The following is a 22,472-nucleotide window of genomic DNA, read 5'->3' as shown; positions in this document are numbered from 1 at the left end:
CGTGAAAATGGGGTGTGTCCCGATACTCTCAAGATCGAGGCAGAAGTGCCCTCAAACCATGTCGTAGCCACTTCAAGACCGAGGGGGCTCTCGACCTCACTTGGCAGCGAAGTGACTACCCAGAAGGCTTTGCGAATTCTCAATATCAACAAACATGCCCCAAAAGGAACCGCACAAATGTAAGTAGTTTTCCACAACCACGCATGTATTTGCAACAAAATGTATTGAGATATCTTAGTTAGACGTAAATGCAATAGAAAATCGTATTTTCGCATTAAAACACGAACACTGCAAAATCGCTACTTTACGAAGTGCACTAATCTACCAAGGGAGCTGGCAAAAAAAATCTTCACGCTACAAACTGTAAAGTAGGATAACTGCAGAAAATCACGGTTCAGCCCATCCCTGTTTTTATCTTAAACGAGTCGTGCTTTGACATCTACATGGAGCAGTCAGAATACCGTTCTGGACATAGCGCTTGTTTACTGCCTACAATTTCGGGTGTCGTGTTTTATTTACAATATGATTCTTTCATGTGAGATCAGAATGCATTAGTTTTCATCATGCATTATGAGTAATGTCTCCGAATTTCTCGTGGAAATACAGTTGAAACAAACTACTATCACATAGTCCACTGCCTTCTCTGTAAACACATATTAAGTAAACTAATTACCTTCTCAAAATGTTGTCCAAATGTGGAGACAACTCTAAAGCATATGTGATGCTGGCCAATAGAAGGTTCATACAGCCATAAGAATAACATGTCATTTTTTTGTATCTATTCACTATCAAATAATTATCCAGAACACATCCTATAATTTCCTGTCTCATATCAACTTGTTGAGCATCCTATACACAGTTGTTTTTGTACAATACATCAGCATTAAGTAATTCTTGTTTTTTCCACCCAACCTAAAGGCCACTGTAGAACGTCCCGTGGAAGAGCTGGTCACCATCACAGCTACCACGCCATCCACACCACCGGGCACGTCGTTGGCACCTTCTAATCGGGCGCCAAACCCCAAATCACCCAGAAAAAAAAGGAAGCACGATACACTCCTTGACTTTTTGAAAGCGGAGTCTGCCGGAGCGAGGAAAAGGCTCGAAGAAACTGTGGCCAAAACTGAGCGGTTCCCGTCCTTTTTGGGAAGCTCGTGGACAAATTTCCAGAACAGTGACATCTCTGCAATGTTTCCCTTTGTTTTATAAAAGGATTTTTTTTTAATTATTATTAAGAACTCAATGAAGTTCCAGTTTGTGTTTCCAGCTTTATGGAAGTATTGGTATATTTTTGTTAAAATTTGTGACACATTATTTATTTACTATTATGTATTTTGGCCCAATGTGAGTTTGTTTTTCTGAAAGTAAACTATTATTTAAGCTGGAGTGATTTGTAGTTGTTTTCTGTCCAACAGTCAAATAGTTCACACACAGTATCTCACATCATTATGAAATAAACCACCAAGGTGTTACTCAAAATGAAGATGTTTATTGAATAGTAATGCAGAAAAGCACATAATGCAAATGTGGGTCTGACTTCCAGAGCCTAAAATATGGCTTTTGGGCAATTTATTCCATATTAACTGTGGACAATTCTTTGTACGGTGGACCTGGGAACCCTGAAGACCCGTGACACCACACGGTAGGACAGAGCGTGGACCAGCCAGTACACGTAGATCAAGACCTCCAGCCATGGCCCTGTTCCCTCTTTAGCAGCTCCTGCAGCGCCCACATAACCTTCTTGCTCAACCTTAAGTCCTGAATGAGTTCTGACTCCACATCCAACCATAAGCACAGGATGGGAACATTCCTGTCCAACCTGTCCACGCTTATGGGACAGCCACTCTGGAACACAATAGATAACAAATCAATTTAGACATAAATGTGGGCATAGAAAAGAAAAAGACCGCTTTAACTGTGATGTAAGCATCATGAAAAAATGTTGAAATGACCTTTTTATATTCAATGACAACTCTTTTGAATTAAATTCCTTATGAACAAAGGTTTTTGGGTCGTACAGGGAAGTTTGGTGACGATATTACGTCAGCTAAAGGGTCAGGTGGACTGTTCTTGTGTTTGTTTACGTTTCGTCATGTCACAGATTCAAGACCCCTACAATATGTCATAAAATGGCATTAAGATACTAATAAGTAGATTGCCATTTATGTCTACACAAACTAGGGTATTGTGTGAACGTGCATTGTATGTTAACTCTTACTGTATATGACCGAACGGGTCATTTTTTTTAATGAGTGTACGTACCTTGTAAAGATGAATCAGCACTACATAGCGCCGAAGCTGTCTTCAGTATAGCACATTTCTCCTCCGTTGATTGGAGACACGGAAAAGATGAAGAGCTTTCAGGCAATCGGTAATAACACAGCAGTAGCGGGCATTTTTAACGTTGCACGAACTCTCCAACTGACACACTGCAGGTTGAGACTCAAGTTGTTTACATGTGAGGTAGACCAATACGTCACTGAGGTCTACAGCCAATTAATATTACCGCCATCTCCTGGACAGGGGTGGAACCTTGCAAGTCTTGTCCAAACCTTTTCCACTTTGCACTCCACCGGCGGAGGGCACTCCTCTATCGAGGGACCTCACTGGAGGGTTCTCGGGGCCGAGTGAGAGAAATGGGATTGGGCCTAAGACTGCGTCCCATTCTTCGCACTTTCACTCGCTATGTGCCCTAGTCACTCGGTTTGCGCGTTCACGTGAAAATGGGGTGTGTCCCGATACTCTCAAGACCGAGGCAGAAGTGCCCTCAAACCATGTCGTAACCACTTCAAGACCGAGGGGGCTCTCGACCTCACTTGGCAGCGAAGTGACTACCCAGAAGGCTTTACGAATTCTCAATATCAACAAACATGCCCGAAAGGGAACCGCACAAATGTAAGTAGTTTTCCACAACCACGCATGTATTTGCAACAAAATGTATTGAAATATCTTAGTTAGACGTAAATGCAATAGAAAATCATATTTTCGCGTTAAAACACGAACATTGCAAAATCGCTACTTTACGAAGTGCACTAATCTACCAGAGCTGGCAAAAAAAAATCTTCACGCTACAAACTGTAAAGTAGGATAACTGTGCAGAAATTCACGGTTCAGTCCATCCCTGTTTTTATCTTAAACGAGTCGTGCTTTTACATCTACTGTACATGGCCAGTCGCTAAAGGAGCATAGTCAGAAACGTTCTGGACATAAGCGCTTGTTTACTGCACACAATTTCGGGTGTCGTGTTTTATTTACAATATGATTCTTTCATGTGAGATCAGAATGCATTAGTTTTCATCATGCATTATGAGTAATGTCTCCGAATTTCACATGGAAATACAGTTGAAACAAACTACTATCACATAGTCCACTGCCTTCTCTGTAAACACATATTAAGTAAACTAATTACCTTCTCAAAATGTTGTCCAAATGTGGAGACAATTCTAAAGCATATGTGATGCTGGCCAATAGAAGGCTCATACAGCCATAAGAATAACATGTCAATTTTGTGTATCTATTCACTATCAAATAATTATCCAGAACACATCCTATAATTTCCTGTCTCACATCAACTTGTTGAGCATCCTATACACAGTTGTTTTTGTACAATACATCAGCATTAATTCTTGTTTTTTCCACCCAACCTAAAGGCCACTGTAGAACGTCCCGTGGAAGAGCTGGTCACCATCACAGCTACGCCATCCACACCACCGGGCACGTCGTTGGCACCTTCTAATCCGGCGCCAAACCCCAAATCACCCAGAAAAAAAAAGGAAGCACGATACACTCCTTGACTTTTTGAAAGCGGAGTCTGCCGGAGTGAGGAAAAGGCTCGAAGAAACTGTGGCCAAAACTGAGCGGTTCCTGTCCTTTTTGGGAAGGTCGTGGACAAATTTCCAGAACAGTGACATCTCTGCAATGTTTCCCTTTGTTTTATAAAAGTTTTCTTTTATTAAGAACTCAATGAAGTTCCAGTTTGGGTTTTCCAGCTTCATGGAAGTATTGGTATATTTTTGTTAAAATTTGTGACACATTATTTATTTACTATTATGTATTTTGGCCCAATGTGAGTTTGTTTTTCTGTAAGTAAACTATTATTTAAGCTGGAGTGATTTGTAGTTGTTTTCTGTCCAACAGTCACATAGTTCACACACAGTATCTCACATCATTATGAAATAAACCACCAAAGTGTTACTCAAAATGAAGATGTTTATTGAATAGTAATGCAGAAAAGCACATAATGCAAATGTGGGTCTGACTTAAAGAGCCTAAAATATGGCTTTTGGGCAATTTATTCCATAATAACTGTGGACAATTCTTTGTACGGTGGACCTGGGAACCCTGAAGACACGTGACACCACACGGTAGGACAGAGCGTGGGCCAGCCAGTACACGTAGATCAGGACCTCCAGCCACGGCCCTGTTCCCTCTTTAACAGCTCCTGAAGGGCCCACATAACCTTCTTGCTCAACCTTAAGTCCTGAATGAGTTCTGACTCCACATCCAACCATAAGCACAGGATGGGAACATTCCTGTCCACGCTTATGGGACAGCCACTCTGGAACACAATAGATAACAAACAATTTAGACATAAATGTGGGCATAGAAAAGAAAAAGACCGCTTTAACTGTGATGTAAGCATCATGAAAAAATGTTGAAATGACCTTTTTTATATCCAATGACAACTCTTTTGAATTAAATTCCTTATGAACTAAGGTTTTTGGGTCGTACAGGGAAGTTTGGTGACGATATTATGTCAGCTTAAGGGTCAGGTGGACTGTTCTTGTGTTTGTTTACTTTTCGTCATGTCACACATTCAAGACCCCTACTATATGTCATAAAATGGCATTAAGATACTAATAAGTAGATTGCCATTTATGTCTACACAAACATAGGGTATTATGTAAACGTGTGTTCTATGTTAACCTTACTGTATTTGACCGAACGGGTCATTTTTTTAATGAGTGTACGTACCTTGTAAAGATGAATCAGCACTACATAGCGCCGAAGCTGTCTTCAGTATAGCACATTTCTCCTCTGTTGATTGGAGACACGGAAAAGATGAAGAGCTTTCAGGCAATCGGTAATAACACAGCTGTAGCGGGCATTTTTAACGTTGCACGAACTCTCCAACTGACACACTACAGGTTGAGACTCGAGTTGTTTACATGTGACGTAGGCCTATACGTCACTAAGGTCTACAGCCAATTAATATTACCGCCATCTCCTGGACAGGGGTGGAACCTTGCAAGTCTTGTCCAAACCATCTCCACTTTGCACTCCACTCGCGGAGGGCACTCCTCTATCGAGGGACCTCACTGGAGGGTTCTCAGGGCCGAGTGAGAGAAATGGGATTGGGCCTTAGACCTCTTTCCCGCAGAGCACTCATAACACCATCCACCCATCCATGTCAATCGCAGCCTTCCTCTTGGTCTCCTTCCATTTACTTCTGCAATTTTGTCCTGTGGTGAGGGGCCCTCTCCCCCTGGGAGGTGTGAGAATTGTCCCACCGTGGTCCGCTAAATGTGTTATAAGAGGTGACTAAAGTGGAGGGAGCGAGGGGACTGGGGATCCTCTCCTATCTCTACTCCCTAAGAGACAGCAAGGCAAAGAAAGGGGGTCGGGAGACCGAAAGGTCTCGCAAACCCTAGTTATAGGGTCACTAAATGTGAGAGGATGTGGAAGTAAAGCGACCGAGTGGACGAATCATGTACCACTAATAAACATTTTTTGGGGATGCAAGCTGTGTCCACATTGTCTTTGCATTCCGACTATTATATTGCCGTTAAAAAAAACTGTAAAATAAATATTACAAAATTACTGGAAAACGAAATATAAAATCTAGTGCTAAGAAGCATGGACCTATTATATTTATTTAAATTTGAAACAAAACAATACCACAAGAATACACCACAGAATTATTACTACAGAAATGCTACAAAAATTCTCCTACAATAAAATTGCAAAAACACTACAGATATACTACACAACTGAATATGAAAATGAGCGCTTGAGGCAAGGACCCAATATTTTGCTTTCATTTAGGAAAAAAAAAATTGCTAAAAAATATATATACAAAAACACACCTACTGAAATACTACAAAAATATTTGCTACAGAAAAACCCCCACAGTAATGCAACAAAAAAAAAAATCACTACATAAGTACAAAACACTACAGTAATACTATAAAAGCTATTACTGTGGGCATATTAAAAAAATGCTACTGTACTAATACAACAAGTTCGACATAAATACTAAAACATACTACAGAAATACAACTGCAGTATTACTACGAAAATACCACATACATACTACAAACATAGCACTTCATATATAAGAATTATTAAAATACAAGTTATTCTTCAAAAATACAACAAAACTTGATATCAAATGGTAAATGGTCTGCATTTATACAGCGCTTTTCAAGTCAATGAAGACCTCCCAAAGCGCTTTACAATGTGCTTCACACTTAACCATTCACACACCAAGATAAGCACCTATCATTTTACTATAAATTTTGAAAGAAAAAAAATATATAAAAATGTTAAAAACTACCACTACAGTAATTCTAAATCGAAGTCATTTGACAAAAACCGCCATTCAAAAATAAAAACATTTAAACGTGAACTGACTCACCTTTGTAAGTAAGTGATAACAAGCGGAACCACATATTCGCTTAGCCCGCTCATTCCCCCCCGGAATGTTTTTGGCGTTGCTCTCCGTTTCCGGCGTCTACTTCTTTTCAGTAAATGAACGCAAATTTAAAGTGTTTTTTTCTACCCCGTCTGTTCTGCAATGGCTGGAAACTTCTGGCAAAGTTCTCACTAGTAAGTCCGAAGCAACGGAACGGACGCCGAATGTTTGTATAGCCGTAGCCGCCGCCTTTTTCCGAGGCCTGACAGTAGCAGCGCGGAAGCTAGCAGCCGCTTTCGAACTCTTCCTAGGAGATAATATGTAGTCAGAGTCTCCAAATACGACGAGAGAAGCTTTTAAAATGGACGTAACTATCTCTTAAATGTGCTCCTTAACTGCTCAAGATGAAGGTGTCAAAAATTCGGAATTGATATAAAATAATTAATTAGGCAGCGGTAGTGTGAAAGGACGCAAAAGTACCTCCGTTTGATATCAGATTAATGCAAAATTGCTTGCAGCCGTGGTGTTTATTTGATTAGGCGTTCAAAATCAAGGTGCAATATTTTTAAAGGGACAGTGTGAAATTTTTAAAGCCTTATAGTAATAAAAAGCAATCTAAACGATTGATTTTAAATGATAAGGAATTATATATGATCATTTAAATGTGCGTTTTATTAAAATACTCAGAGGTCGATTTATTTAACCTAACATGAGCCTCACCCAGGGGGAACTGACACGTTTGCATTCTGCTACTATTGGTACCAGAAATTAAAAAAAAAATTGACATATTTTTCCCACCTCTTTATTTACACATTTTTTATTTCTTTATTCTTTTGTTCTTTTATCTTTCTTAATTCCTTTTTCCCCTTTATACCATATTCCTTTCTATGGTCCGTTTTCTCCTTTGTTTTCCCCCTTTCCTTTTTTATTTTTTACCTGTTTCCTCCTTTTCCTTTACTATCTTTTCCCTCTTTTTCATTTCCACCTTATATTTTGCTTATCTTTGCGTTTTTCTTCTTTTTTTCCCTTTTTAACTTGATTCCATATTCTTGACTTTATTCATTTTTATTGTTCCTCTCTTTCCTTTTTGTTTCTTGTTTTTTTTTTCTTATATTATTTTTTTTTTCATTTTGTTTCTTTTCCTTTTCCCTCTTTCTTCCCTTCCCCTTCATTTTCTTTCTCCTTTTCTCCCACCTCCCCTTTCCTCTTTAAAGTTCCCTTCCTTTTTGCTTTACTTTTCCTTATTTTTATTTCCCCTATTACTTGTTCGTGCCCTTTTCTTTTTTAATTCCTTTTTTTTCTCTCCCTCCTTATACGTTTTATTTTCCCTTCATTTGGCTTTCTTCTTACTTTTACTTTTTTCCTTCCATATTGATTGTTTTTCTTTCTTTATTCCACCCCTTCTTTTTAGTTTATATATTTCCTTCCCTTTGCTCTTTTCCTTTTCCTGTTTTCTTTCTGAATCTTTCTCCAAAATTTGCTGCCCAAAAAAAAAGAGAAGAAAAGTGGTGCGGTTCGGTCACTTTGAGTCTGCGTTTTTGGGATTCTTTCCCGTGCTTTTTGGCACTCGTTTTCAATTGCAATACAGAATCCAGCAAAATCTAATTTTCTAATAGGACATACTGTGTTTTTAATAATGATATCATAAGCTGATGTTCACACTTTTGAATCTTCATTTTTTCTCTGGGTGTAGCGCAGATATCAATTGGCATATGCGAATTCTGTATAAAATTTCACCCACACTGTTCAAAAACGAGTTTTCAATTGATTGTTAAGTGCTAAATAAGGAATTTACTCCATTGAGCATATTTTCCCGATTTTTGATCGGCGTACCCCTGGTAGAATATTTTACAACAGTGTATTCAGCAAAAAGACGATAATGGTAATCTCATCTCATCTCATCTCATCAGCCGTACCGCTTATCCTCATCAGGGTCGCGGGGGGGCTGGAGCCCATCCCAGCCATCTCCGGGCAGTGGGCAGGGGACACCCTGAACTGGTTGCCAGCCAATCGCAGGGCACATGTTTTAATAATAATTTCTTATTTGTAAATAATTTAGATTCTCTATTGTAACTTATTTGTACTATTTATGTTATTTTCTCATTTTACTTAGTGGTTAAAATAATGAGGTTGAGTTGTTTTTTGCATAACAAAGTCCATCCATCCATAATCTGCACCGCTCATCCTCAGTAGGGTCGCGTGGGTGCTGGAGTCCATCCCAGCTATCTTCGGGCAGTGGGCAGGGGACACCCTAAACTCATTGCCAGCCAGTCGCAGGGCACACAGGGACAGACAACTCGTTCATTCACACCTTAGGACAATTCGGTTAGGCCAATTAACCTGACATGCATGATATTGGAATGTGGGAGGAAACCGGAGAGCCTGGAGGAAACCCAGGCAAGCACAGGGAGAACATTTAAGCTCCACACTGGAGATTCGATCTCATTACCTCAGAACTGTGCCGCACACGCGCTAACCACTGCGCCGCTGTGCTGCCCATCAAGAAATTATAAGAAAATAGGGGGAAATCATTTTTATCTTACTTATCTTTTAATTTTTCATAAGATGCCATTTTATTCATTTTTCCTATGAAACTATAGTACTCATTTTTATAGTAACCGGAGAAACGATCCTTATATAAGTTATAATTGTATTTACCAAAAATTCAAATGAACTAATATAAAATAAAAGATGTAAAAAAGCAGAAGTATCCGATAATCTTGTTGATATTTAGAAATTTCTACTCCACAGTGTAGTCACACTGGAAGCATGTGTTTTGATTTTGAGTTCATCTTGATCCGTTTTGAAATCTCAAGTACAACCCCATGATATGCATACCCCTGTTTGAAAACTAGAGAACCAATTAAAAATCGGTAATCCATCTTGAAAAAGTCTCTGAAATGCACAATTTTGTTTTGGCCTAGTCTGCAGTGGGTGCTTGACAAGCAGGACCTCATCAAGGAACGACAGAAGGACCTCAAGTTCCTCTCCGAGGAAGAATACTGGAAGCTTCAGATCTTCTTTGCCAATGGTTTTTATTTTCTGTTTTGCTCAAAAAACTCGGAAGTGCAAACAAGAACTATCCCTACGGTTTCCGTTCAAATAGTCCTACAAAAAAAAGAAGAATTGTACATTCATTTGAAATAGGTTCAAAACATCATAGGTTAGAGACATTTTTCTTATAAAATCTTTGCTATTTAACATATCATGAAATTGATCATGAGCTGTTTTTAACTAATTTCTCTAATTAAGCGAAACCTTGACTTATGTCACCATGAATCGATTCCAACTTTTTATTTTTAATACATTGTCATCTGTTTACAGATGCTCCCCTACTTACTACCATTTGACTTACGAAAAAACGGTAGATCCGAACATTTTTTCAGGATGTCGAAAAATATTCGGACATTGCTGTAAGTTAGATTTCGTATCGTGTGCACCTTTTTCAGAGTACAGGACATTACTGTAGTGCTTCTTAATGCTACCGGCGTGTGGCGCTGTGAGAGGTCACCCAGCATCCACCCTGAAGAAGAAATGCCCTTCCTCTTCCTAGTTCGTGTGGTAAACATTGTATACTGTATCTCCAGCGCACTAAGAACTCTGACATTTTTATTGTTTAATATCTCGTGCATCCATTAAATATGGTTGGTGTAAAGTGTAAAAAAGAGGCGAGCTGTTTCTTTTGAAATGAGAGGGGAATAAGAAAGCTTGATGCGGTTGAGGAAATAATTTTTAGTAAAAAACAATACAGGTTACCTATACAAGCCTTAAACATACTTATATAAACCTTAAACATACAAAGTATAGCACTGAAGTAACTTATGAACAAATTTAACTTAAGACGACGACCGTCCATCTTGTTCGTAAGTAGGGCAGCGTCTGCATTAGATTTTTTATATTCATTTAAAAAATCAAGTTTGGATAAGTCTTATTAGTTGATAATATTTTTTTTTTAAATATGGATTTATAGATATACACACACTAGAGGTAAGCTCTGAGGAGAGTGATGAACAACAAAAGTACGAGTATGGATGTTAAGAGGGGGACTGTATGAGAGGTGTGATTGTGCTGACTGTGTTGTATGGTGCAGAGACTTGGAGCCTGAAAAGCAGATTTAAGAAGGAAATTGAATGTTTTTGAGATGAAGTGTTTGAGGACTATGTTAGGAGTGAGAAGATTGGATAGATTGAGAAATGAAATTGTGAGAGACAGAACTGGAGTAGTCGTGGAACTGAGCAAGCGTGTTGATAAGAGAGTTCTCTGTTGGTTTGAACACATGGAGAGGATGGATGAGGAGCGAATGTTAAAGAGGATCTACAGAGCAGAAGTAAATGGAAGAAGGCCGCGATTGACGTGGATGGATGGTGTTATGAGTGCACTGCAGGAAAGAGGTCTAAATATAATGGAAGTTAGAGCTCTTGTTGGTGATAGAAAGGAGTGGAGAGGTGTTGTGAAAGGATAGTGGAATTGTGGACGCGTTCTTAAGGATGGGCTGGGCACCCGTATAATACGGCAGGGGTAAACCAGTGAAAGCTGTCGGGCCCTGCTGTTGAGCAAAAGAGTGTGTTGTGTCACCCTGACCCAAGTGACATGGCCGCTTTCTGGTGTCCCATTTCATCTGGAGGGACGAAAGCATGACCAACTTAGGTGTCGAGGTGCCTAACTTGTTTGGGCAATTGGGTTGGCCATAGTCCAAAAACATTTGTGTGTGTTTTTTCTTTTGCTATTTTTTTTTCCTTTTATTTTCTTTGTTATTGTATGTGTTTGTCTTGCTGTCGGTCACCCCTCTTGAGCAATTTGACCAAGGTAGATAGATAGATAAAATATAAGGCCTGGAGATGGAAGGGCACCACCAGGCTCGGTTTGCCCACGACACACCATAAGAAGTGGTGCCTCTACGATCCTGTTGCTTAAGGGATACGTGAACTGTGAATATTGACATAACACATCCCAGAATTAATTGAAAATTTGCAAACACTTGTTGTGTTGTGTTTTTGTTGTTGTGTTATTGTACTGTTCTCAGCTCCGGGATGCTGCTGGAAATGTGAATTTCCCTTAGGGGATGAATAAAGTATCTCTCTCTTCTCTCTCTCTCTCTCTCTCTCTCTCTCTTCTCTCTCTCTCTCTCTCTCTCTCTCTCTCTCTCTCTCTCCTCTCTCTCTCTCTCTCTCTCTCTCTCTCTCTCTCTCTCTCTCTCTCTTCTCTCTCTCTCTCTCTCTCTCTCTCTCTCTCTCTCTCTCTCTCATCTCTCTTCTCTCTCTCTCTCTCTCTCTCTCTCTCTTCTCTCTCCTCGTCTCTCTCTCTCTCTCTCTTCTCTCGTCTCTCTCTCTCTCTCTCTCTCTCTCTCTCTCTCTCTCTCTCACTCTCTTCTCTCTCTCTCTCTCTCTCTCTCTCTCTCTCTCTCTCTCTCTCTCTCTCTCTCTCTCTCTCTCTCTCTCTCTCTCTATCAAAAACATTTAGTCTTCTGAATGTGCTATTACTGTAAACTCAAACTGCATATTTTATCTTCTATCTTAAAGAGAAAGTTGTACGGTAATTTACTTAATAAACATCACTTCACGGTAAAAATTTGAGCTATTTTTTTTTTGTAGGACTTACAAGAAACTAACTGAACTTGGTTTCCTCTAATTTCTTTTTAGGTCACATTGTACATTTATCTTAAACCAAATTTTAATATCTTATTCATGTTTAGTTTATGTTGTCTTTAATTAGCATATTTCGTATTGGTGTAAGCCAAAGGTGATTGAAAGTGATCAAGTTACTTTACTGCAATATTATGGTATTTGGATTACGTTACATTTTTTAACAGGTAACTGTATCGGACTAACCCTCCCAACCCTGTGCATATATATATATTTGGATATGTATGTATGTGTCAACGTACTAGTTTCTAAATGTTTGAATTCAAGCTTCGTTTTATTGAATTGTTTACTTTTATCTCGGTTTAAAACGATTTTGAGTCACATTGAAACATGTTTAAGTTAATTTCAGAATATTTTGCAATTTAATACATTTTAAAATGTTACGTTTTAGCAAATGTTGCCAAATCTTTGGATGAATAACGGCAACTGCCACCCATTTTGCTCCTGTTAGTCATTCAGGCTTTGGGGGAGCACTTAAAGTTGAGACAGCAAGTAATCGCCACTGCCACCGTCTACTTCAAACGCTTCTATGCAAGGTAAGCCTGGAAATCGCATTGATATAGAATGGATCATGAAATGTGATATCGTCACTTACCAAAGTCGTTTTTGTACATTTGGATCTAGTATGTGTTTGCCTTTTTGCAGATACTCGCTCAAAAGCATCGACCCGGTTCTCATGGCTCCGACTTGTGTTTTTTTAGCTTCCAAAGTGGAGGTAAGGGTTTTTGCTGAAACATACCCTTTTGTCCTCAATGATATGTCTATCCATCTATCGATCTACCCTGGTCATATGCTTCGAGAGGGGTGACCGACAGCAAGACAAACACAAAAATAAAGAAACAAAACATTTGACCATGGCCAACCCAAAATGCCCAAGTTAAGCACCTCATCACCCAAGTTGGTCACGCTTTTGTCCCTTGATAATCAGAATATATAACAGAACGACACTTTAAAATTAAGTTTATTATAAATCTACTCATAACATTCATTGCATGTATATGACATCGCTGTTTTCCATCTGCCATCAGTATGTTCCTGTATTTACTCATCTTCACTCATGCCACGTTTGCATTGCGTCGTCTGCTACAAGCCACGTGAACTCCTCTTTCCACGATGCTTTTAATGCACGTTAACGTTTTGTAGCGTCATCAATTTTGTTAGCTTTCTTTGAATATTTCTTTTTGGGCAAAGGTTTTGGCTTGATTCCTAACCACTTATCCATTTTTCTTGTGTTCTCTTTGCGTCTACTTTGGAAAATGATATGCAAATGCACGACCTTATAACGCTCGGGAAGGTCCGGAAGCACAAATTGATTCGATGCAGGCTTCTGATTGGCTGCCGAGTATGCAAATTGTCAAACGAACCGAAATTTCCAAACCGAACAAAAATATGAAATTGGAAAAAAAGCAAACGTTTGATATGAAAAAAAAAAAAACGAAAGATTTTTTTTTCTCTAAAAAGTTATCGCCAATCCGGGCAGAGACGTTGTGTAAGTTGTACGCCCGACGTAAAAGATGCACGCCGCGGGTGTCCGGGCAGACGTTATTTCAGATACTGGTAACTCCATTCTTTTTGTATTTTAAGGAATTTGGAGTCGTATCCAACACGAGGCTGATATCTGCCGCCACGTCTGTATGTAAGTCAACCCACACTTTCACTTGATGTCTCGTTAATGATGACATATAATGATTTAGACTTGTTTCTTGTCTGGTTACACTAGTGAAAACAAGATTCTCTTACGCCTTCCCGAAGGAGTTTCCGTACAGGATGAGTCATGTAAGTAGGGAAGGACGTCTGATAGAGAATTTGGAGAACAGATTTGATCTGTCAGCATCCGCTATCCGATTCCCGACACCGCTTTGACGTTTAGCCGCCACATGTAAAAATGTATTCATAGCACGGGTGTATTTCATTTCGACAAGCTTTCGGGAGTGGGTCTCTAAGACTCCAAGATGTCATATAAAGACGTGAGAAATGCCAGTGTCAGTCGCTCTGTGAAAACAACCCTTCAGTTCAGACAATGAAAGGATAACTACCTTATATACTCGCACTAAGTTGAGTTGAGTACTATAATGTAATACTGAAATAAGGGTGGCGGCTTATACGTGCACCAAAAATCTCTCACCTGATCTCTTCTTCCTCTTGAGTCAATAGGCGCCGTCCCATTGTGTTTGAGGGACCACATCACATTTTATTGTGGTTTAGTGCGTTTTATTGCCCTTTTTTCTCTTAATAATGGGTCCCAAAAAAGTTAGGGTTAAAGGGAAGGAAAAGTGAAAATAAGCGACAACATCGATTGAGTCAAAGAAGGAAATTATTGCGAAATACAGAAATGGTGTCTTCTAACAAATCGCTGCTTAAAGGTACATTGAATGTTGAACTTTTTAAAAAATCTTTATTACCAGTATATTAATCTCTATTATCTACACATTTAAATAATTGTTTTTAAGGTACATGTTTATTAATATTTTTGATACTTATTTCTTTTAGTATGTGGCTATTTAAAAGCAGTTTTGGGGGGTCTGCTTATATGCGATTATGCTTGTATGCGAGTGTATATGGTAAGTACTTGAAACACTGTGTGTCTTTCTGTGAAACCGCTTTGAGCATGTTTTTGCTATTTTCAAACTGATCCAACTCTGGAACATTAATTTTAGACAATGGATTCTTGGCTAAATTTTTTTTTTTTTTCTTCATTTGGTCCATTAATAGATGCCTAAAATCGTGTTGTGTTCAGAATTTCCCCCGCAATCCAAATCTCTAGTCCCAAAATGGTAATTGGCATGTTAAACTCTTCCAATGTGGTCTAAATTTAGCTCAAAAGGGTTGCCAAAAGAGGGTGTTTTTTAAGTGTTTTTATGTTTATCTTTTCAAATGGATACATCCTTTGGACAGAACCTTTTCGTCTATTTAACATCTCTACAATGAGTATTTGCCGGGCGGGTTAGGATTCAGAAGTTGGCATTTTCTGACTGTCTTTTCTTTGCAGATATTAGAGTGTGAGTTCTACCTTTTGGAGTTGATGGTGAGTTGCATGTTTTGACAAATCTAATCCAAAGTATTCAAAGATATTCAACCAGGGATGTCAAACCCTCTTTTGCTTTGGAATGACATTGTAAAAAAAAAAAGATATGGAAGGATTAAAAAAAATGTACTGTAGAAGTGAAAAGTATAAGGGCAGCACGGCGGCGCAGTGGTTAGCGCGTGTGCGGCACAGTTCTGAGGTCATGAGATCGAACCTCCTATGTGGAGTTTGCATGTTCTCCCTGTGCTTGCCTGGGTTTCCTCCGGGCACTCCGGTTTCCTCCCACATTCCAAAGACATGCATGTCAGGTTAATTGGCCTAACCAAGCTGTCACTAGGTTTGAATGAGTGAGTTGTCTGTCCCTGTGTGCCCTGCGACTGGGCAGTTCAGGGTGTCCCCTGCCCGAAGACAGCTTGGATGGGCTCCAGCACCCCCGCGACCCTACTGAGGATAAGCGGTGCAGATAATGGATGGATGGATGAAAAGTATATAAGGTTGCTAAAATACTGATAAAGCATGGAAAAGTACAAAAACATTTAAGTATAAACAAAGTATAAAACATGCTATAAAGTATGAAAAATCACAAAAAAAATACAAAAAATAAGTAATTAGATAGATAGATAGATAGATACTTTATTCATCCCCGTAGGGAAATTCACACTTCCAGCAGTCTACCCTGTTGTTATTAACAGATGAACATGATGCCCGTGGGGTGCTTGTAGCGAAGTGGATGACGTCAGGCCAGTCCAAAAATTCGACATCCCTGCGGCAGATGGATAACTTTTCTTTGCGAAAATCCAGGGATACACCACCTCGTGTTAGCAAGTCCGTCCGCCTTCTCTCCGATTCCCCCCGGCTTTCGTGTCTCTGTTTAGCAGCGTTGAAGCCGGATTGCTCCGGGTAGCTCCGGGTGGCTACACGTTAGCGTCCGGAATGCTAAACGTGAGCCACGTTTCCGCAAAAACACAGCAACTGCGCTCCCTGTGCGCTTCGATGTTTTCCAAAAGCACTCGATGATGCGCTTCGATGTTTTCCAAAAGCACTCGATGATCTTATTTGGTCGTGAGTTCGCATTTACCATGATTACGGATGGTACCGAAGACTTATAACGCCGCTAGCCGCTTCGCTAGCTCCGGCTTTTCCCCACGATGGGCCCCTTCATCACGCCGGCACGAGAATTCTTAAGGGCACGCATTTCTTGTGCGTTAAAACCCATGTCCATAGGATAGTAGTAATCCATAGTGTAGTTGTCAAAACGGGAAGAAAAAACACCGAAGATAGGAGCAAACAATAAAACAACAGGGCAGCTGCTGGAAAAGGCAGCCGCTCGTGGCAGCGCCGCTTTGATCTAATTAATTGACGTATGTACTGTAAAGTATAAAAAAAAGAACTGAAATGTATGAGAAATACAAAATAGTATGAACTGAAATGTGAAAGTGAAAAATGTTCTGAAATAAAATAAATAAATAAAAGTGAAAGTACTAAATGTTTTAAAATTCTGAAAAAGTACTAAATAGTATGAACATTTGTGAAAGAGTACTAAAAAGTATGAAAAGCAACAGTTGTGAAAAGTCCAGGTATGATTTTGCGACACATATCTTCCCTTACAGCTTTTTTGCTAGTATGCGCCTTATTTTTTCCCGTGCTGCTCTGAGCATTGTTTTGCGGGCTTTATTTAATCCATTGAAGCGAATGTTTGATCGCAATCTATTGGACCTAATGATGTGGTTAGCAACAAGTTGAAACAATTTTAAAAGAAAATAAATTTGGCAAACATTTTCTTCATTCACATCTTTTAATCTAGTTTCGGGGCACAGGGGACAATGGGGAGCTGCTCTTTTCCACAACGCATGCACTCTCAATACAAAAAACATTGCAAAAATAAAATAAATAAATGAAACTTAAGGGCTCTTTGAACTTGGTTGGGCATTGTTAACACATACTTAATCGACAAATATTTAACTTTCAACATTTTAAGGACGCACCCCACCTTGAAAAAGCACTATGAATATTCAAACTACAGAGACTCTTTTAGTGACACAAACGCTCAATTTTACTTCTCTTTTTGCCCAGGCTTTTTGAGCTTTTTGGGTACCCGTAGACAATTATGTCAGTGTCAAGTCAAGTCATGTTTATTTGTATAGCCCTTAATCACAAATGGTCTCAAACGGCTGCACATACCACAGATTATTGCAAACCAAAGACTATTATTACACCATCCCCTGATCTAAAACCTACATGAGGGCAAGGAAAACTCAAAAACCTCAACATGAGAATCTATTGCCTCGTTAGCAATGCTACAGTGTCGAAAAGGATTTTGGGGTTATTCTTTTGTGCCGCAATCACCTTCGAAAAATAGGCTGACTTTGCAGAGGCAATGGCTGTTTTATACTTTAACAAGTTGTCACACCAGGTTTGACAGAAAACCTTAAGCTTGGTAGCGCGCCATTTTCTTTCAGATGATTTCCTGCAGTTTTGTATAAGCGATCAAGTTTCATCAGTAAACCAATGGGTGCGTCTTTTAGGTCGTGATTTAAGCCGGAGGGGCGCTACTGAATCCAGGACACTAGCCAGGGTAGCATTAAACTCATTCATGAGTGAGTCAATAGAGCCTTTGTTTAAAAGAAACGATGCAACTACTCGTGAAAGAAGATCAGAGAGCTCAGAGACTATCCCAGTGCAAATACTGCAGCAGCTAAATCCTTTAGTTTCTTTAATACAATATTTAGCCAGCACCTCAATTGTAACTAGTTTCCTTTTATATAAGGCTCGTGATGTAAAATTAATGCAAATTTTGGACCTATGAGTATTTTGAAACATGCATGCTTCTATAATAGATCATGTATTTTTGCTTATTATTAAAATCATAGTTTTTGGATTGAATGACATTTTTTTACCACGAGGGGGCGCTATATGATACACAATTATGTTTATCATGAGAATCTTGTTTTTGTGAGAGATGAGAATGTATTTATTTTCTGCTAGAAAGAGTTTATATATGTGTTTGTTTTGATATTTAGGACTGCTGCCTGATTGTGTACCACCCATACAGACCACTCCTGCAGTATGTGCAGGATATGGGCCAGGAGGACATGCTTTTGCCGCTGGCCTGGTCAGTCCCTGCAGCCCTTTTTTTCTTGCTTTTGTCCAATTTCTGCCCTGATTTTGAAGTGGTCAACCTTGTCTGTCATCAGGCGCATTGTGAACGACACCTACAGGACCGACCTATGTCTGCTATACCCTCCCTTCATGATAGCTTTGGGTGAGAATGACCGGAGTAGCGTAGCAGCACCTGCTTTTTAGGTATCCTCACATGGCTTTTTGTTTGCCCCCAACCAAGCATGCCTGCACGTGGCCTGCGTGGTGCAGCAGAAGGATGCCAGGCAGTGGTTTGCAGAGCTGTCTGTTGACATGGACAAGGTGGGTTCACCTTTTTAGGTCAATTATTTCTTTCACTGCTACATTTCTCTATCGTTAGAAACAGAGGGCTCTTTAAAAATTGAAAGTAGAATTTTTTTCTCTATTAAGTACAGGGGCTGCCCTACTAACGACCATTCGACATACGAAAATCGGAAGATACGAACATTTTTTCAGGATGTCGAAAAATATTCGGACATTGCTCTAAATCCGGCTTCTACTTCCTAGTTTGTGTGTAAACATTCTATACTGTATCTCCAGCGCGCTAAGAACTTTGATATTTTTATCGTTTAATATCTCGTGCATCCATTCAATATGGTTGGTGTAAAGAAGAGGCGAGGCGTTCTTTTGAAATTAAAGCGGATTAAGAAAGCTTGATGGAGTTGAGAAATGGATGGATTGCTTTTTTTCGGCCGCTTTTTACCATATGTAAATTTGGGTTTCCTTTGGGCTTGGTCCTTCAAATCAAGTTAATTGGTGGGGGCTGGGCTGGGCCGGGCTTTAATACTCACAGGCCAGGCTGTAATTTTGTAGGCCCGATATTACTTTTAAGTACTTGAGGAATGAGCTGAGGCTTGGATCACAACTTTAAGTCAGGAGATGGCAGCAGAGAGTAGCAAAGCTTAAAGTTGCGTACATCACCTTTAAATCTAAATTGAGAAAAAATGCGTGATAAATTATCTCATTCTTTTTTTAGGTGATTGCTTTATTTCTTAAAATAGTGGTTGATTTATGCAACAGTGCTACTAATCTTCCGTACGGCAATTTATTCTGCACAATTGTTATTTTTAATGTTATTCGCTGTTTACATTATTGTCACTATTGACCAATCATGTTGCTGTTCTTTGTTTTCCATCTTGCTCAGAGCTGATCTGTTTTTTTTTTCACCCAGGAGATTTAATAAAAAGAAAGGGCTCGTGAGAGGACCTTTCAGAACAGGATTTCTTATCTAGAGCTATAGTACAGTCCTCTCCTGGTCTCTTTTCAGGTCTCATATCCATTGATGTCTTCTCTCCTTATTTTGGGTGTCTACTAAACTATGAACTTCTCAATCATTCGCTTTTTTTATTTTAATAGCCTAATGATTAGGCTGCAAGACATCCCCATTTTTCCACCATCATCGTGACTTACATGCAACAACGCGATTGACATTTTTCTTTAGATCCTGGAGATCATCCGCGTCATCCTCAAGCTCTACGACCAGTGGAAAAACTTTGATGACCGCAAGGAGATCGCTGCTGTGCTCAACAAAATGCCCAAACCTAAACCACCTCCCAACAGGTACATTGAGTCGCAACAATTCAGTTAGGATGCAAAAAATAATGATAATTATGATCTATTTATACATATGCAAGGTTGTGTGGCACTCACTTTATTTTTAAATATGCATCCTTGTATCTGTTGTTGATTTAAGGGGGGTGCAGTCGAGGGCACCTTGAGAATCATGATTGGTTTTCTTTTTCCTTTGTTTTCCAGCGAGAATGATCAGAGCTCCAACGGCAACCAAAGCAACTCGTATAACCAGTCGTAGCGTCTTTGTAGTATGTCGTAAAAACAACTACAAAAAAAGAGAAAAGGGTTCAAATGAACCTTTATTGTTCCTCCTCTGAACAAAAGGAGTGATGATTACGGTCACTGTGTCGATCATCCTGACGTCCTTGAACACCACACCGGAGACCACCCTCAAAAACAAGATTCAATCACGGCCTTTATGGGACGAACCTGTGAATTCGGATAAGTATGCGAATGTGTCTATGAGACATAACATGCGTTTGTGTGAGTCATGTTGTGTATCGTGAGTGTTTAGCTCAGGGTGCTGAAGTATTGTCCATGAGGAATCATGTGATCCTTTATTTTTTTGCCCGCTTCTGTTTTGTAAAAAATTCAATCACGATTCCTCTTTTATGATTTGAATCTTTGGTGTCACGCATTCCACCCTTGCAACTTTTTTTGCATCTATTTAATAACCTGTGCATAAAGGTGAGATTGTGTCTTGTTGCAGTGCGTACCAACGTTAAGGTACATTTAAGCCTTACAGAATGAAAGCTGCTCATTTTTTAGTTGAAACTGTGGATTTGGGGGTGCAAACCAGTAAAGGGTTTGTGTTTTTCTAGCGGAGGATTTTGCAACACACTACTGTAGTGGGTTGTTTTTTTCTTCCAGGGTGACTTCTATCTTCCACAGACACGACATTTACCGCACTCTCGTGCGTTGAAGTCACAAAGAGAAACATTCCTGATTGAGTTGTGTGTCAGGCGTTTGGAGGCACTTAACGGCAGTGTCCATCTGCTACATGACTGTTGTCACTTGAGTCTAAAATTAAAAAAGGGCTTTCTTTCACCCGATCGGAATATTCTGTTTCGTAAAACTGCTTTGTCTACTTGAATATAATTCTAATAAAATGCTTGGTGTAAAGCTTGAGTGACTTTGACTGAAACGTAAGGATTACAAAAGCTTTAGTGAGGGCAAGGTGGGCCGTTGTCACCGGATATGTGAAACTACAAAAATGACTTCCTGAATTACTGCTAGCCTTCAGAATAAAATGGAAAATATGGCCTATGCAGAAATAAATGTACTGTGTAGATAAATGCTTAAATGCCATAGAGTAAATGAACAAATAGGTCTCATTATACCCAAATATACACCTCTAGATACACATCCAACATAATTATACAGTGATTCCAATCTATAGTTCATTTTTTACAGTTTAACATATTTACTGATTTGCATTGTGCTTTGTATTGACTGCATTCTGATTGGCCCTAAAGAGTCAACTTCTCTACATTCACTTGTTATGTACATTAAAGGTCAAAATTAGAGAACTGATAAAAAAAAGTGTAATCATTTTGGAACAATACCATCTTCACTGGGCAGTGGTTAGCTCGTGTGCTTCATAGTTCTGAGGTCAAGAGAGCCAACCTCCTTTGTGGAGTTTGCATGTTCTCCCTGTGCTTGTGTGGGTTTCCTCCGGGCACTCTGGTTCCCTCCCACATTCCAAAAACATGCATGTCCGGTTAATTGGCCTAACAGAATTGTCCCTAGGTCTGAATGAACGAGCGAATTGTCTGTCCCTGGCAACCAGTTCAGGGTGTCCCCCGCCCACTGCCTGAAGATGGCTGGGATGGGCTCCAGCAGCCCCGCGAACCTACTCAGGCTGAGCGGTGCAGATAATGGATTGATGGATGGATGGACCATCTTCACTGTTCCACAGTTGAATGACATGTTATCGTGTCTATATCATGGTATTACAAATCCCTTAACCCCCTGTGTTGTCGGGGCACCACTGAGGTCGCAACTCTGGATGGCTTTCTTCAGTTAGCGGTTCTAATAAAAAGAAAAAAAAAAAACTTTTTTTTTTAATAAATCTTTTATTTCAAAACGTCCCTTTTGTACTTACTCTTCTGTATTTCCAAATGCTGTTTTGCCAAATGACAATTGCTATTAGCCCCGCCTCTCATGGCAAGATTAACAAATCATTGCAATTATGTAAAAATCAATTACGATACCGTTTTAATTACGATATTTTGCTACAAGCTTTTTATTTTTAAAAGCCGTTCTTTATTTAAGTGAATGTTTTCAGGCCGTATTTATCAAATTAATGTTTGTTTGTTTTTTTTTAATTTGAAGTTCATTATATGAATTAAATTTATGGCACTCTTGGTCCTACATACAATTGTACCACCAGTGACATCAAGGTGTATTCTTGTTATCCCAAGAGCCAAGAAGAAATCCACAGGTTGCAAATCGTTCTCCA

General features: G+C 39.4%; 1 protein-coding gene and 3 long non-coding RNA genes across 4 annotated transcripts; 2 read left to right on the top strand and 2 right to left on the bottom strand.

The window, feature by feature from the left end:
- Window positions 1-47: 47 nt before the first annotated feature.
- Window positions 48-1,386, top strand: LOC148346156 (uncharacterized). Its single transcript, XR_015848278.1, has 2 exons — window positions 48-179; window positions 919-1,386. It is a non-coding gene; the product is annotated as an uncharacterized LOC148346156 (long non-coding RNA).
- Window positions 1,387-1,469: 83 nt separating this feature from the next.
- LOC148346155 (uncharacterized) lies at window positions 1,470-2,650 on the bottom strand. The gene is made up of 2 exons (XR_015848277.1): window positions 2,263-2,650; window positions 1,470-1,845 (listed from the first exon to the last, which is right to left on the bottom strand). It is a non-coding gene; the product is annotated as an uncharacterized LOC148346155 (long non-coding RNA).
- Window positions 2,651-4,195: 1,545 nt separating this feature from the next.
- Window positions 4,196-5,355, bottom strand: LOC148346154 (uncharacterized). Its single transcript, XR_015848310.1, has 2 exons — window positions 4,975-5,355; window positions 4,196-4,558 (listed from the first exon to the last, which is right to left on the bottom strand). It is a non-coding gene; the product is annotated as an uncharacterized LOC148346154 (long non-coding RNA).
- A 1,308-nt stretch (window positions 5,356-6,663) lies between these two features.
- Window positions 6,664-21,136, top strand: ccnc (cyclin C). Its single transcript, XM_088324895.1, has 12 exons — window positions 6,664-6,828; window positions 9,559-9,665; window positions 12,728-12,812; window positions 12,922-12,991; window positions 13,861-13,912; window positions 13,997-14,052; window positions 15,266-15,301; window positions 18,322-18,413; window positions 18,496-18,563; window positions 18,642-18,721; window positions 19,881-19,999; window positions 20,195-21,136. Exons 1-12 carry the CDS (start codon window positions 6,797-6,799, stop codon window positions 20,247-20,249), a joined length of 852 nt encoding a protein of 283 aa, XP_088181021.1. The 5' UTR covers window positions 6,664-6,796; the 3' UTR covers window positions 20,250-21,136.
- Window positions 21,137-22,472: the final 1,336 nt, after the last annotated feature.

Source organism: Urocampus carinirostris, chromosome 20 (genome assembly GCF_059441175.1).
Source record: "Urocampus carinirostris isolate Australia breed hairy pipefish chromosome 20, RoL_Ucar_1.0, whole genome shotgun sequence".
Lineage (NCBI taxonomy): Eukaryota > Metazoa > Chordata > Actinopteri > Syngnathiformes > Syngnathidae > Urocampus > Urocampus carinirostris.
Note: the sequence above shows the minus strand (reverse complement) of the source record. Positions and strands in the feature narration are given on the sequence as shown.

What these genes read in the sequence shown, in the direction of transcription:
- ccnc (XM_088324895.1), top strand. Translation starts at nt 6,797, where the DNA reads ATGGCTGGAAACTTCTGGCAAAGTTCTCACTA. An exon ending in ATGCTTTTGCCGCTGGCCTG is followed by an intron (nt 18,414 to 18,495) that starts GTCAGTCCCTGC and finishes GTCTGTCATCAG; the next exon opens with GCGCATTGTGAACGACACCT. An exon ending in TCCCTTCATGATAGCTTTGG is followed by an intron (nt 18,564 to 18,641) that starts GTGAGAATGACC and finishes CCCCCAACCAAG; the next exon opens with CATGCCTGCACGTGGCCTGC.